This window comes from Musa acuminata, chromosome BXJ3-11 (assembly GCF_036884655.1).
Source record: "Musa acuminata AAA Group cultivar baxijiao chromosome BXJ3-11, Cavendish_Baxijiao_AAA, whole genome shotgun sequence".
NCBI lineage: Eukaryota > Viridiplantae > Streptophyta > Magnoliopsida > Zingiberales > Musaceae > Musa > Musa acuminata.
In genome coordinates, this window is record NC_088359.1 from 32,525,908 (window position 1) to 32,539,040 (window position 13,133).

General features: G+C 43.1%; 3 protein-coding genes, 1 long non-coding RNA gene and 2 other non-coding genes across 7 annotated transcripts; 4 read left to right on the top strand and 2 right to left on the bottom strand.

Annotated features, from left to right (window-relative positions):
• The first annotated feature begins 3,293 nt into the window (after nt 1–3,293).
• LOC135652217 (pectinesterase inhibitor 28-like) lies at nt 3,294–4,148 on the top strand. The gene has a single exon (XM_065173019.1). It carries the CDS (start codon nt 3,400–3,402, stop codon nt 3,955–3,957), a length of 558 nt encoding a protein of 185 aa, XP_065029091.1. The 5' UTR covers nt 3,294–3,399; the 3' UTR covers nt 3,958–4,148.
• Nucleotides 4,149–4,826: 678 nt separating this feature from the next.
• TRNAR-UCG (transfer RNA arginine (anticodon UCG)) lies at nt 4,827–4,900 on the bottom strand. Its single transcript has one exon. It is a non-coding gene; the product is annotated as a tRNA-Arg (tRNA).
• Nucleotides 4,901–5,012: 112 nt separating this feature from the next.
• On the top strand, nt 5,013–6,461 carry LOC135652633 (uncharacterized). Of its 2 annotated transcripts, none has more exons than XM_065173721.1 (2): nt 5,013–5,192; nt 5,639–6,461. In XM_065173721.1, exon 2 carries the CDS (start codon nt 5,646–5,648, stop codon nt 6,222–6,224), a length of 579 nt encoding a protein of 192 aa, XP_065029793.1. In that variant the 5' UTR covers nt 5,013–5,192; nt 5,639–5,645; the 3' UTR covers nt 6,225–6,461. The 2 variants fall into 2 exon arrangements, with proteins under 2 accessions (XP_065029793.1, XP_065029794.1); XM_065173722.1 differs by having other exon boundaries at nt 5,645–6,461.
• Nucleotides 6,462–6,914: 453 nt separating this feature from the next.
• Nucleotides 6,915–6,996, bottom strand: TRNAS-CGA (transfer RNA serine (anticodon CGA)). The gene has a single exon. It is a non-coding gene; the product is annotated as a tRNA-Ser (tRNA).
• Nucleotides 6,997–9,148: 2,152 nt separating this feature from the next.
• LOC103972487 (uncharacterized) lies at nt 9,149–11,242 on the top strand. The gene is made up of 3 exons (XM_009386842.3): nt 9,149–9,448; nt 10,131–10,422; nt 10,501–11,242. The coding sequence occupies exons 2-3, from the start codon at nt 10,147–10,149 to the stop codon at nt 10,642–10,644; spliced, it is 420 nt and encodes a 139-aa protein (XP_009385117.2). The 5' UTR covers nt 9,149–9,448; nt 10,131–10,146; the 3' UTR covers nt 10,645–11,242.
• A 545-nt stretch (nt 11,243–11,787) lies between these two features.
• On the top strand, nt 11,788–12,952 carry LOC103972489 (uncharacterized). Its single transcript, XR_010502137.1, has 2 exons — nt 11,788–12,006; nt 12,200–12,952. It is a non-coding gene; the product is annotated as an uncharacterized LOC103972489 (long non-coding RNA).
• The last annotated feature ends 181 nt before the right edge of the window (nt 12,953–13,133 follow it).

Sequence of the window (13,133 nt, forward strand, 5' to 3'; positions counted from 1 at the left end):
TATATTCTTATATACTCTAATCCTCAATCAACCTATGATTTGATAATCAATCACATATTTGAGTGTATGATTTGAATGTATGATTTGAGTGCATAATTGAGGGAAAAATTTCTTTCAAAACCTATATAAATACGAATTATCTTAATGAATGATATCATCCTTTTAAAATAAATTATTTAATTCTTTATAGTATCATAGTCTTCTTGCTTCAAGCAATGCTCCCTCTTCCACACACTCTCTTCTTTACTATCGTAATTTCTATTTCTTGCTCTCCTTATTGCTATTTTACAACTCTCAATTTTTGTTTTTACTTTCAGATTTTGACATTGCACTAAAGATGAAGACATGCGACTCCTCCATACCAATCTCTTAGTGTGATCTGCAACAACTCCACTTTGTTGATCTAATTAATCTCCTCTAGTGATCAACTTGTTTATCTGATAATCCTTCATCGCTATTCAATTTTGCTTGATTGGTGTTTTCTCTGCTCCTACATCAATGCTATTCATCATCTTCATCGATGTTCTTGTCCCCTTCTTGTTAGTTGTCAAACCCACTAGCGTCTTGGATCCATGATCAACCTCTCAATGATAGTCCATTGCTTTCTACCATCTTCTCAACCTTGCTATCAATACTCGTGATTGAGAGGACTAAGTGAGGAAGGAATAAATCATCCTCTTTTACACATCTTAGATCATATCATCCCTTGTGATTTTTTAGATCTGATCTCCTCCTTCAAATCAAATCCTCCCTTTTGCACTTCTTAGATTTGATCTCATCTGACAAAACCAATCTCCACCATCTATGCATTCAAACCAAATCATCAATTGATTAGGGATTTTCTTCATTGGATCACATCTTCTCATCGTGTCCTTCTCATTTATATTTGATGCTTCAATTATTTTTTTTAGGAAATAACAGTTCATCTCAATTTATAAGACATATATTAATGTAGCAACTATAATCTCATTCAAGTTCTCCAAACTTACTAGATAGAATACCACTAAAATCTCTAATTGGTCTTTGAGTAGAACACACAACATCCAAACGATAGCCAAATTCAAAAATTGGCTTGTGCAAATCATTACGAAAACCAGCAGACAATAATCTGAATCTTTCATTTAGTAAAAGCTCTTTAGGCAATCCATGAGCAAATGTAGAACCGCTTATGTCATCAACTTGAACTTTTCTTCGAATCCCATTAGTCTTAATCATATTTGACTTATGTTCCACCTAATAGACTCATTTGTAAATAATTAGATTTACATTTTTTAGCTTTAACACAAGATCTCAAGCTTCATTTCTTTATTTATGGCATCCTCTCCCACCTTAAAACCTTTGGCTACATGCTTAAGATTATTAATTAGTTAAAAAAAAAAGTGTGACACATATTTATATTGTCTCCATCTATGTAACGTGCTAGTTTGATAATTATTGGTGAGGAAGAAATAACAGGAGTAGATACAAATGAGGGAGCATTAAATGATTAAGGAATGAAATCTCAACTACGGGTTTTAAACATATATCACTTTCATTATTATGATTGATATTTTCAAAAGAAATTACTTGTGAAGGATAATAACAAGAAACTTCATCAAACATAATATCTCGAGATACCACATACCTATGTGTTTGTGAATCCATGCATTTCCAATCTTTCTTCCTTTTATCATAGCTAATTGATATATGAACATAGTACGGAGAATCAAATACTATGAAATGTTTAACATATGATCTCTCATCAAATTGATTGAACCAAGAGGAGTTTGATTAATAACATAAATTGTATATGTCATACCTTTTGCCCATAAGGCTTTAGGTAATTTCGTGAAGCCAACACTTAAAGTCTTCGAATTTTTCATTAAGCCACACTATTTTATTGTGATATATTTGCACATGTAAGTTTTGATGTTATGATCTTTGTAAAAGGAATAAAATATGTGAACTTTATGTTATTATCGATGCTTAATATTTTATTTTTTTTTAAGGGCATTTTCAACTGTTAACTTAAATTGTTGAACAGTATTTAGTTTATGTTATTATAAGAATTATAAAGTTATATCTAATTTTTTCTCAACGTAATTGATGACATTAGATATTTATTTAAAGAATAAAAAAGAGTAAAGAAAATTACTTTCTTCCGCTAGCTGTTGCCACATTTGGTATTCTGTCATCCTGAGACCCTTCCCAAGCTGCATCATCCTTGTTGCTCCCATTTGTCTCTTTCAATGGTGCCTTAACGGACTTCTGCTCTGTTTATTTCCTCCGAACCCAAGTCCATATACTGCGGCGGGGTCGCCTGGGGAAAGCAGTGGTGGGAATCCCTGACAAGGCCGTGCTCTGCCGCCGCCCGGATCAGATACCGCTGCCCGCGGTACAGCGCCACCAGCGGCGGCTCCTCCACCTAGGAGTCTTGGCTCCTTATCAACAGCCGAGTGACGGTAGGAAGAGAAGCCAAATGGTGAGGGAGAGAGAATGAAATAAGCGATGGAGAGGGATTGCAGTGGACGTGATTGAAAACGAGACGGAGAGCGAGCGAGCGAGGATCAAAAGGCCTTACAGTGAGTTAGTATGACCGGAAAAGGCTGTGGCTGTCTACAGGACCACGAGGCCTTCCTTCAACATGAATCCAAGAAAGCAGGGTACCATAAAGATGACGGTACGAAGTCTACAAAGGCCTAAGATTGCTCACGGGGGTGGAGCACAAAGATGCTTGGCTGCTGGACCAGCTTGTGATCGATATGTTGTCAGAGATGCCATCATAGTGTATATTATATGCACAACACGTGAACAAAGCTTGTGATTGATCTTTGCCGGTTAAGCTTCAAGGAGCAGCATCACTCGTCCGGATCATAGCGGACCAATCTCAAGATGGACATGATGACGACCTGTTCCAATTTAAAACCCGTTTGGTGAGTATCCGCGGGTTCGGGTCCGCTACCCGTGAACTGGCTCTTTGACACTCGCGCATGCCGGTCGACTCTCTCCTGTTGGACCTCTTTAAGGTGTTGGAAACATTTATATGAGAGATAAAGAAAATTGAGGACGTCACACCGCCGAAACACATACAAAGTTGGGGGAGTTTGCACATACGATGACTTCATAGCCAACCGATGAGTTAGCTACATGCACCTCACCTTCGATTGCGGAGCACTGCCAAACAAGCCAGACGACGAGAGAGCCCTTCGCAAGCAGGAGTAGGACGACCGCGCCTAACCATTGGGGTCATTCACGTGCCACACAACACGACAACCAATCCAACAAAACATCTTGCTTACAATCCTCTCGTCCTTCACAACCCGTCCAAACCATCTCACCAATAACATCCGCAGCCAATGCTGCAGGCACTTGCGCCTCTCTCTCTCTCTAACCATTCCTTCTCTGTTCCTCTGAAACACAATGGCTTACTCTCTACCCTTCCTGGTCTTCTTCTTCTTCTTCCTCCTCCTCCCTCTTTTCCCCCTCGCCCTCTCCGGCGGAACCCCCGGTAGCACTGCTGCGCCCAGCCTTATTCAGAAGACATGCAATGAGACGACGTACTACGACTTGTGCGTCAGTTCCCTCGGGTCCGACCCCCACAGCCACAAGGCCGACGTCAGGGGCCTCTCCACCATAGCCATCGACATCGCCATCTCCAACGCCACCAACACCTCGTCCTTCGCCGCCGCTCTCGCCCACAACGCCACCGACGCATCCCTCGTCGCCGTCCTCCGGGCCTGCGCCACCAAGTACGTCAACGCCCGCGAGGCGCTGCAGTGGTCGCTCGAAGCGCTGTCCACCGAGGCCTACGACTACGCCTTCGTCCACGTGAGCGCGGCCGCCGAGTACCCCAACGTGTGCCGCGTCCTGTTCCGCCAGAACCCCAGGCTGGCGTACCCGGCGGCCATGGCTCGCAGGGAGGAGGACTTGGAGCACCTCTGCACCATAGCTTTGGAGATCATATCGCTTCTTGGCTGATGAAGTATAACGTGCAAAAAAACCTACTATCATCACCTTGTCTCCCTTCCTTGTGTTACTACATTTCTCGCTAAATCATGCAAAGTAGATGTGAAATTATATGGTTGTTGTGGTCTTCACTTGATCCACCAAAATAACAAGTCTCTTTTGGGGTTTGTTTCTCTTTCTAAAAGCTAAGGCTAGGTTCTTCGTAGTTGATTGATTCTGCTTGACCATTGGGTGAGACGCTGCTGAAAAATAGGTGCATTGCCTGCTGACTATTTGTACGTTTTCTGTTCTCTTTTGGAGGCGAACTGGAAAGGCTAGTTGTCATGGCCCCTCTGACAGTGCATAAAAGTTGAAAGATTCCTTTATTTTCGTTTGCTGCAAATGGTGATTTATCTGAAGCTCTTATGTCGTTCCATCTCTATCCAAAAACATGAGTGAGGCTGCAAGGGTTGTGTTGTTTTTGTTCTCCCTTTAAACAAAAAGAGCTTACTTGCTCACAGTATGTATAAGCATTATCTATGAGACTAACCCCACTGCAGAAAGATGCTTTAGAATAATTAAAAACAACCTCTCGATATTTTGATGACCGATATTGAAACTCTCTGAAAGAATAACTTTTATTTATATTTGGATGGAAAAGTCAGAGATGAGCGAGTAGAGGAAAAGACATCTCAAGATGTTGCGCCTTTTACGGAAGAATAAATGTGCAACGAAGAATGGTGTGTTTTTAAATAGGTGCCCGGTGATTTCTGGGTAATAATAATCACGAAAAGACATCTTATGTAAAAAAATGTTTATTAAGAAAATTAGTGGCGCGATTGCCTAATTTTCAGATGTGATAATTTACCCCCCGACTCTCGACAAAAACAAAAAAAATCTATCGACCACAGTGGGAGTCGAACCCACGACCTTCTGATCCGAAGTCAGACGCGCTAATCCACTGCGCTATGCGGTCGGTGATGACAAGCGTGGAGAACTTTGTTTACATATCCTTTAGAAAAAGAAAAGAATGCCACGTATTGGGCAGCGCTCGAAAGGCCGTCGATTTCGAGAAGAGCCCTAAAACTCTCATCTTGATCAGTGACCACTCATCCCGACGGCTAACCCTAAACCCCCCTCCCCCGAGCCCGAGCGAAGCTTCTGTCCTCTCCTTTCTTCGATCCGCCGCTAAATCTCGGCTGCCCCGCGTCAATCGAGCTCGGAGGCCGTGGATTCCCGCTTCTTCTCCTCACCAATCGCCACATTCGGTAAGCAATTCCGGATCTTGCCGGGTCTCTATTTCAGTGTCTCTTATCTGGGCATTTCGACTTGTTCATTCGACGTCTGTTTTGTCATCCACTTTGCTTAAATAACCGTTCATCTAAGACTTTCAGACAGTGAATGAATCGAGTGATTTATAACTGCAAGAATTGGACGCATTTTCAAGTTTTTCGAGTGATTTATAACTCGTTGTGATGTTAAAGTTCTTTCGTTTCTTTCTTCGATTGTTTCACACTTTTGGACGCATTTTCTGCACGAATCGGAGAGGGTTTGCCCAAGTTTTTTCTACAGTGCCGATTTTTCAAGTGGTAGTCTGCAAGAACGGAAAAAAAAAAAAAAAAAAAAGTATCAATCTTGACGTTGGATTGTTATCAGCTCTATAATTGGCTCTTCCTAGCAATTTTCTACCGTGTTTTAAAAGCGTTGGTATTAGTATTAGGATGCGGCTGCGTACGACCTTCAAATGTCTTCGGCATTCTGTCGAACTGTCCAAAAGAAGTGTAATATCACCCCCGCATCGCCTCTTCAGTGATGCTGTGGCCGGAGAGGCCAGCTCGAAGCCGAAAAGATACAAATACCCGGCGGTCTATGACCCATTTGGGCCGAGACCTCCTCCATCCGATAAAGTCTTGCAGCTTGCTGATCGAATCGTGGCCCTCCCCCCTGAAGAGCTGAAACAGATTGGTCCCACACTCCTGGAGCGGCTGAATCAACCCAAGCTGCAGCCAATATCGGCTCAAGGTTTCAGTTTCGGCCCGCAGACAGGTGCCGTTCCAGCAAAAGCCGAGGAGAAGAAAGTGGAGAAGACGGCGTTTGATGTCAAATTGGAGAAGTTTGATGCTGCTGCGAAGATCAAGGTGATCAAGGAGGTCAGGACGTTTACCAATCTCGGCCTGAAGGAGGCTAAGGATCTAGTAGAGAAGGCACCGGTTATGCTGAAGCAAGGGGTCACTAAGGAGGAGGCTAACGAGATAATAGAGAAAATAAAAGCTGCTGGTGGTGTTGCTGTAATGGAGTGAAAGGGCTCGGTCTCAGAGTTTTATTCTGAATGCACAATTCCATTCTTTTGCTAGTGAAATGTGCTTCCAAATGATGGCTCAGAACATTTTGTCCTGGGTGAGCATGTGTGACTCAAGATCTTGTTTGAGATCTCGTATTCATTGTTATCACTGAGACTGGCTGCTGGTGAAGCATCATCAGTCAATAAGAGCACAAGGAGATACTTTTGACGATCAATGCCATTGCTCCTTTGTTTAGACCTCTATTATTCTTCGTGTCCTTTGATCAACTTAATACATCTCGTGAACACGTTTGGTTACTTCACCAATTCATGGTGCATCGAATGAATGATGGAACATCTCCAGACCTCTATTATACTGCTTTTCATACGATGAGACTTTGTGTATGTGTTTGCGTCGTTGGTATGATGTTTGGATTCCTCTGCTCCAAGTCATTGGTGCGAGCTCTTTCGGTCTGCTCTGCTATAGGATTTGGCTGCTTTTCCGATTGATCTATCGATGATATTATCATGATACTGCTTGTATTTTAATTTGCCTTCGTCATACCAAATGCTGATCCCAAATGAGTGCTAGAAGATGCATCAGATTTGGATTCGCATTTGATCCAGGAATTATCGTCCTAAAATAAATGCCAATTTTACGATGAGACTTTCCAACGTTGTAGAATGCCAAAAAGTTTCAGTTACGAGTCGTCGACAGCAGGATTCGAACCTGCGCAGGCAGAGCCCAACAGATTTCGAGTCTGTCTCCTTAACCACTCGGACATATCGACGTCGTTGTTATTGTGCCCGATAAATATTTAAAAATGTTAATTTCGACTTCAGACTTACCGTCAAACAGATTCAATATCCAGTTTTGTTGACCGACAATTTTAACGTTATCACTGCCCTATTTTTGTTCGATTCTTCTAAATCAGTTCAACATTTTGAGATAGAGATCTATGAAACTTGAGCAAAGTTTCCATTTGTTTTCACTCCATAAAATAGAAGCTTAAACCACGAGTAGTGACCAAAAGGAAACCTATTTCTGATTAGCCTGAACTTTAGGGTTGAGCAGGAACCTACTTATCTGAATGAGCTGTGTTGTTTCTCTTCTTCAAAACAGAAAGTAAGTTTATAGGCTTGAATTTGGAGATCTGGTTATATGATACCGTTGGGCTTTCGGTCCACAAATTCAATCCATAGTGGGCTTGGGTAGCCCACAGCTCACCCCTATTAACCTAATCCTAATTAACATTAAGAGGGGGTGTGGTGGCTGTGTTTTGGAGGTAGAAAAAGACATGGAAGCAATGTGGGAGAAGAAAACAGTCATGAGATTCTAAAGAAAAGAAAGAAAACAAGGCAGAAAATGAAGAGAAAGGAAAGAATACAACGACAACGCAGAGAGGCTGTTCTCAATCATCTAGTAGTGCTCTTATCTCAAGTTTGATTAAATCTACAGTAGACTCTTGCTGTGATTACTTGGGGAAGGTTTTAGATATCGTGAACAGTGATATGATCCTTATATTCAAGTTATTTTCTTGTGATTATTGCTAGGGTTTAGGGCAAGGGTTTTTATCCTTCACATTAAAGGGATTTTCCACGTATATCTTGATGTTATATTTGATTGTGGTTTCATTTAATTTTGCTACATATCATGACCTGCTAGTATTTATTCATATACAAAGATTATTCTGTTTTATATCCGCATCATATAAATCTAATTTATATAGAAGCAGACACTGGATTTGCCTCGTTGATCATATATTTATTTATCTGTCGATGATGTTCCGGGTGAAATATTCAGAGGATTCCATCTTTTTCTCAGATTTACAAGCGCGCTGTCGTATGGTTCGAATTTGTTGATTGGGCTATTCATTTCTGCTCGTCCACTTTCTTCTCCTTTAATCAACATTCTTGTATTCTTCTGAACGGTTCCACATGCTGTGTTTGATGCAGGGAAAAGAAGAACCAGCGCTACAGAGCCATGGTTGGACGCATCCTTAAGCTCTTTGCTTTTATGCCATGGTTGCTTTCATGGGGAGACTTTTTTGCTTTCGGAGATGAAAGTGACCGTGTTGGTACGCCTCATGTTTGTTCCGTTCCTGTTACTTGGAGAAGCAAAGGATCGATGTGAAAGACAAAGCGCCCAGCCCCGTTTTATTATCACAAACCTAATGAATGATCCAAGTCTCAACTCATTCCATGTTTCGGTTCTTAGAGAATGCCTCCTTGTTTGCAATCATCAACGCCTTCTCGGACAGACTTATTTGTCCTGTTGACGGCAGACCCTCACTGCATGCATCATCATAGTATATTGAAGGCACTGGCCCCCCTCCTGTCCTCCTACCGCTCTTCTTCTCGGACAACCTACAATCGTAGCAGCTCATATGTATATGTACATCCCCCTTCTTTAATCACCTGTTGAAACAAGGGTTGCCTGCCCGCTGCAAACATCCTTTTGTAGCTTCATTCATTTACTTACCCTCCTCCTCCGTCATTGCTTCATGCGGGAGCTCCAATGGATGATATGGCCGTTTGCTTTTCTGCTTCAGATAAAGACCTACGGGCCCCTACAGCCATGTATTATCATCATCGACAAGAAAAAAGGTTCGGGGAATGTCATGGCTCCTCGACTGCGATCCTCCTTGGGTTTTTGGTTTTACTGGTCATGTGCACCGCGCTTCGAGTCTTTTTAGGTGACCCATTGCTTTCTTCTCCTGAATCATGATACCTCTACCGATGCATCTGTATCATCTCTCGCCTTAGATTCTGCTCTTCTCTTTCCTTGTTGTGAGGTCGCTGTAGACGTGATTTTGACTCCCTCATTTTGTCAAACTCGGAAGCATTATACTGTGTGGTGATAGTTTTATGCCACGCTTGCGGCCTGTCTTGTAATTTATAGCTGGCGTAGCAGCTTTTCTTTTCGAAAGTGGTGGTGGGAAGCACGTAGGATACTAGCTTTGCCCTTTGTTTATCTTCTTCTCCCGACATGACATTGCCTAAGTGATCTCGGGTCATGGTTTCGATCGGTCCATTGTCATTGGGCAGGCATCAAGTACTGGTTTGTCATAAGAGGGAAGAAGCTTGTTGAGCGGAGGACATGAAATCAGGCCGAGCATCCATTGCAGCCCGGCCGGTTGGAGATTGTTGATTGCGCTTTGGCTTGCACCGTCAACGAGTAACTTTCTTTCTTTCTTTCCGGGTGGGTAGCACCATTGCAGCCTGCAAGTCTTCACCTGACTGGTTCGTTTTCTACTTTTGCTTCTTGTCAGTAGTTCCCATTCATTTCTGTTCACCTTGAATTCCATGGCCGGTCTGCATGCTTCTTGCTTGCGCTTCACCTCTCGCACCATTACGGTCATCATTCTGAGAAAGTACTAACAACAGCTCGCTCTCTCTCTCCCCGTCGTTAAACCGCAGTTCTCTTCAGCTACATTGTTGTAGCAGCAAATTTGGGTTCCTATATACCGACTCGGGCTTGTGCTGACATCTGAATTAAGAAAGATTGGGTCCAAATTTCTGTGCTTCTACTGCTTAAGAGATACCCCCATCATATGTTTTCTTTTGAACATCTTGAACCTTTTCGTTTGCAATCACTTGAAACTTTTAGTAATGAGTTTGCCAGACAACTGTATGTTCATCCCTTTTTCTCATTGTTATTGGAATGGGCAAAGGAAAGTAATAAAGAAGAGATAGTAGAAGAGCTGCTTTAACACGAGTGATCCTCCAAGAATGACGGTTCAAGTGGAATCCATTTGTGGGTGATAAAGATTAATGAAGTATGGATTAGAATGGGCACATAGCTTGCTAGCTGCTCTTAATTTCACATGATATAATAGCCTTGCCATGGCAATCTCTTAGCTGAGTTTGATCTTTGTAAGTTCTAGTTGAGCAGGCTACTGACCCGCATATTGTTGGTGTACAGGGAGGGACAAAAAACCATGAATGGTTTTGGAGAGAGGTCATCATCAGAACTAGCTTACCGTAGGGATGGTTCTTGGAAGGACATGGGAACATCAATGAGTGCCATCTCGTTCGGTTTAGCAGCCACCGCGATCTTGATCTCTATGTTCCTCGTCATGGCCATATTTGAGCATCTAATCAAGCCAAGGGCATCGTTTCTTCGCTCCCGAAACAATGCACATGGTTCGTCGGAGCTCCACCGGCCACAAGCTCAGATTCATCGCTCTCAGGAGAAGGTTCAGAATTCCATAACAGTAAGTTCCTCAGAATTATTGCCTGTAATGCTTCGGCAGTGAGTCACTCTGACCACCATTGTCGTTTGGTGATGGCAGGTCGGAACGCAGTGCGCATCTGATCTCTCCGTGTTAATGCCGGGACAGCGGTTTCCCACTTACATCGCACAGCCTGCTCCTCTACCTTGCCCCAGAGAGGGGATAATTTGGCCCTCCCATGTTGCTCATGTGTCCTACATGTAGCTGATGTGATCTATCGCCTATAGCTTGGAAGCGGCTGTCTGCAATGTGATTTGTTCATACGAATACGATTTGATTTTTCTTTCACGTTCGAATGTAATGCCAAAAACAAGACATCCTTAATCTCAGCAAGTAATCGGGATGTAAGCAGGTACAACAGCTGATTTCTTGCGGGGAGGAAAACCGAGGACGGGCTACTTTTCCTGTTTCCTTCTGCAGACCATTTGATGAGGGGAAATGCCAATGAAATGATAGTAATCCAAAAAGCTTAATCAACTCTACAAAAATCTAAAAGGAAGCAGCTCATCTACTTCTAATGCAAGAAACTGAAGGCCGACTGGAAGGAAAAGAACGTAGCAGACACTTGAGCAAAGTCAGACCTGAGACACTAATGCTTGAAATCATCTTCCTCTTGCAATTGCTACACGATCGAGCTTGGCCTCATCGCCCTGTTTACAGAAGAAAGGAGAGAGCAACATTATTAACCAAGTGCTGTTGGAAAATCCAAATCTAAAGCTGCTTCAAAAGACTCGAATTTGCTTCTTTTTATGATCCAGCCATTTATGCATAGAAGTAGCCAAATCAAAGCGTATTATTTATCTTCTTGCCGGAGAAATATTGACTTGTCTACTCGACGTCTCAAATTAGTAATGAAAGTTTCAAATTAGATCTCCGTTTCACAATGCACAATAATTTTCTTAGTTATTCTCTTTTGCCACCGTAATATTCATTCATTCATTCATTCATTCCTCTCATTGATCAGATTGCTTGGGAAATCATTCAGTTCTCTTTGACTGTCATGCCAGTGCATGCCGGCCCACCTCTTAGTTCTGGAGCATTCCTTCGGCTCAGCCGACTCCATACACTGTCTGTCTCCAGCTGACAGTCCAAAGATTGCCTGAGACGGGGGGACTTAGCAAATCGAAATGGAGTCTTACCGCAATGGTCATCGCTTCGGCCATCCATGCCTCAATTATTTTCTTTGTCCTTTTGACATGCTTTGAGAAACGATGGTTTCTATTGGAGAGTTGTCTGTCTGTCAAAGGGTTAATTTCATGAAGGAAAAGAATAAATTTCTCATGCTTAGTGTGAAGTAAAAAACATATGTTTCGATCCACTAACGTGCTACTGTCCGGTCCTCTCAGAACTCAGTCTTCCCCATGTAGGAAGGCAACTACCAGGCGCCAATGCTTTAGACCTGAGGACAATAAGGAGGAGTCGTTGGACGGACAGTCCCCAACTTCTTCCCATTCATCTTTCTCTGTGGCGTTGACTTTGCATTGGTGTGCTCGAGAGGGCACTCCAAAGACCAGTCTTCCATTCCAGAGCCAAGTCCTCCCCGCTTTAGAAGTCTCCCGGCTCTTGGTAATTCATCTTTACCAAGTCCCAGTCAATTTTCTTTTTGCTGTTGTTCTCAGAACTATCTTTTCGGCTAGCTTTCGGTTGGTACATATTTACTATATCTCTCCACAGTTCTTTCGGCTAGCATCCCCTTTGACCCTTTGGTTTAAATGCACCTCCTCAATCCATATTTCTGGCTCCGCCACCCACCTTGCAGGTTTCCTGATCCCAAATTTCAATCTCCAGCTTCCCACTGCACCATCATCACCGCGCCTATTCCATCTGAAGCTCCTTGCCTGCCAAATTTCGCAAGGCTTTGTCACCTCCTCGAAGTAGTCAAGCATGATGAATGGGTACCGCAAGATGAGGGTGAGCGATCGCTGCATAAGCAAGTCCAGCTCCATAGACTTCTCAGACCTCACCTTCTATCCTGAGCCAAAGGAAAGCCATGAACACCCATATCCCACATCTATGGCTCAAGAGAGAGACACCGATGTCGAGATTCATGATCAGTACTTTACATGGCAAGAGGTGGATGCGGCACAGCCGGGCTCTGGGTTAGCACTTAGCAGGAGCTGCTCCTCTGCCTCTCGGGCTAGTGGCAAGACCATCCTCGAGACCATGGTGAGGAAGGCCTTCACAATGAGGAGGTCCTCCTCTGTTGCTGGAGGGTACTGGAGGATCCATGACACCGATGGTGGAGATGGAGAAGGTGAGTTTGTAGAGGAGCAGCAGCTGAGATCTCCCATGAAGAAGAAGAAGAAGAAGAAGAAAGGGAATATTCTCAGGGCATGCAAACAGATCTTTGGATTCTAGGCAATGCCATCTTTTTGTAACGAGACCTATCTTTCTTCGTTTGCTTCGAGAGGGAGAAAAAGAGAATAAAAAGAAGAAATTCTTGCTTGCTCCGATGCTTGTGTTGGCGTTTGCGATCGAATAATAATAGTTTCCCGTCCCTCGGTTTTCTTCCTTTTGGACTGTGGTCATCACTCTCAGTTGTCTGAGACTACCTGCTCGAGCACATCAAGGCAAGCTGCCCACCTTTTAAATGGTAATCTACCTAATTTATTTTGTTGTTCATCGTCTTAGCGCAATCGAATGGTGATCTACGAAGATTGGCGTCTCTTTGGGTGCAAAGATTAGGTATCTTT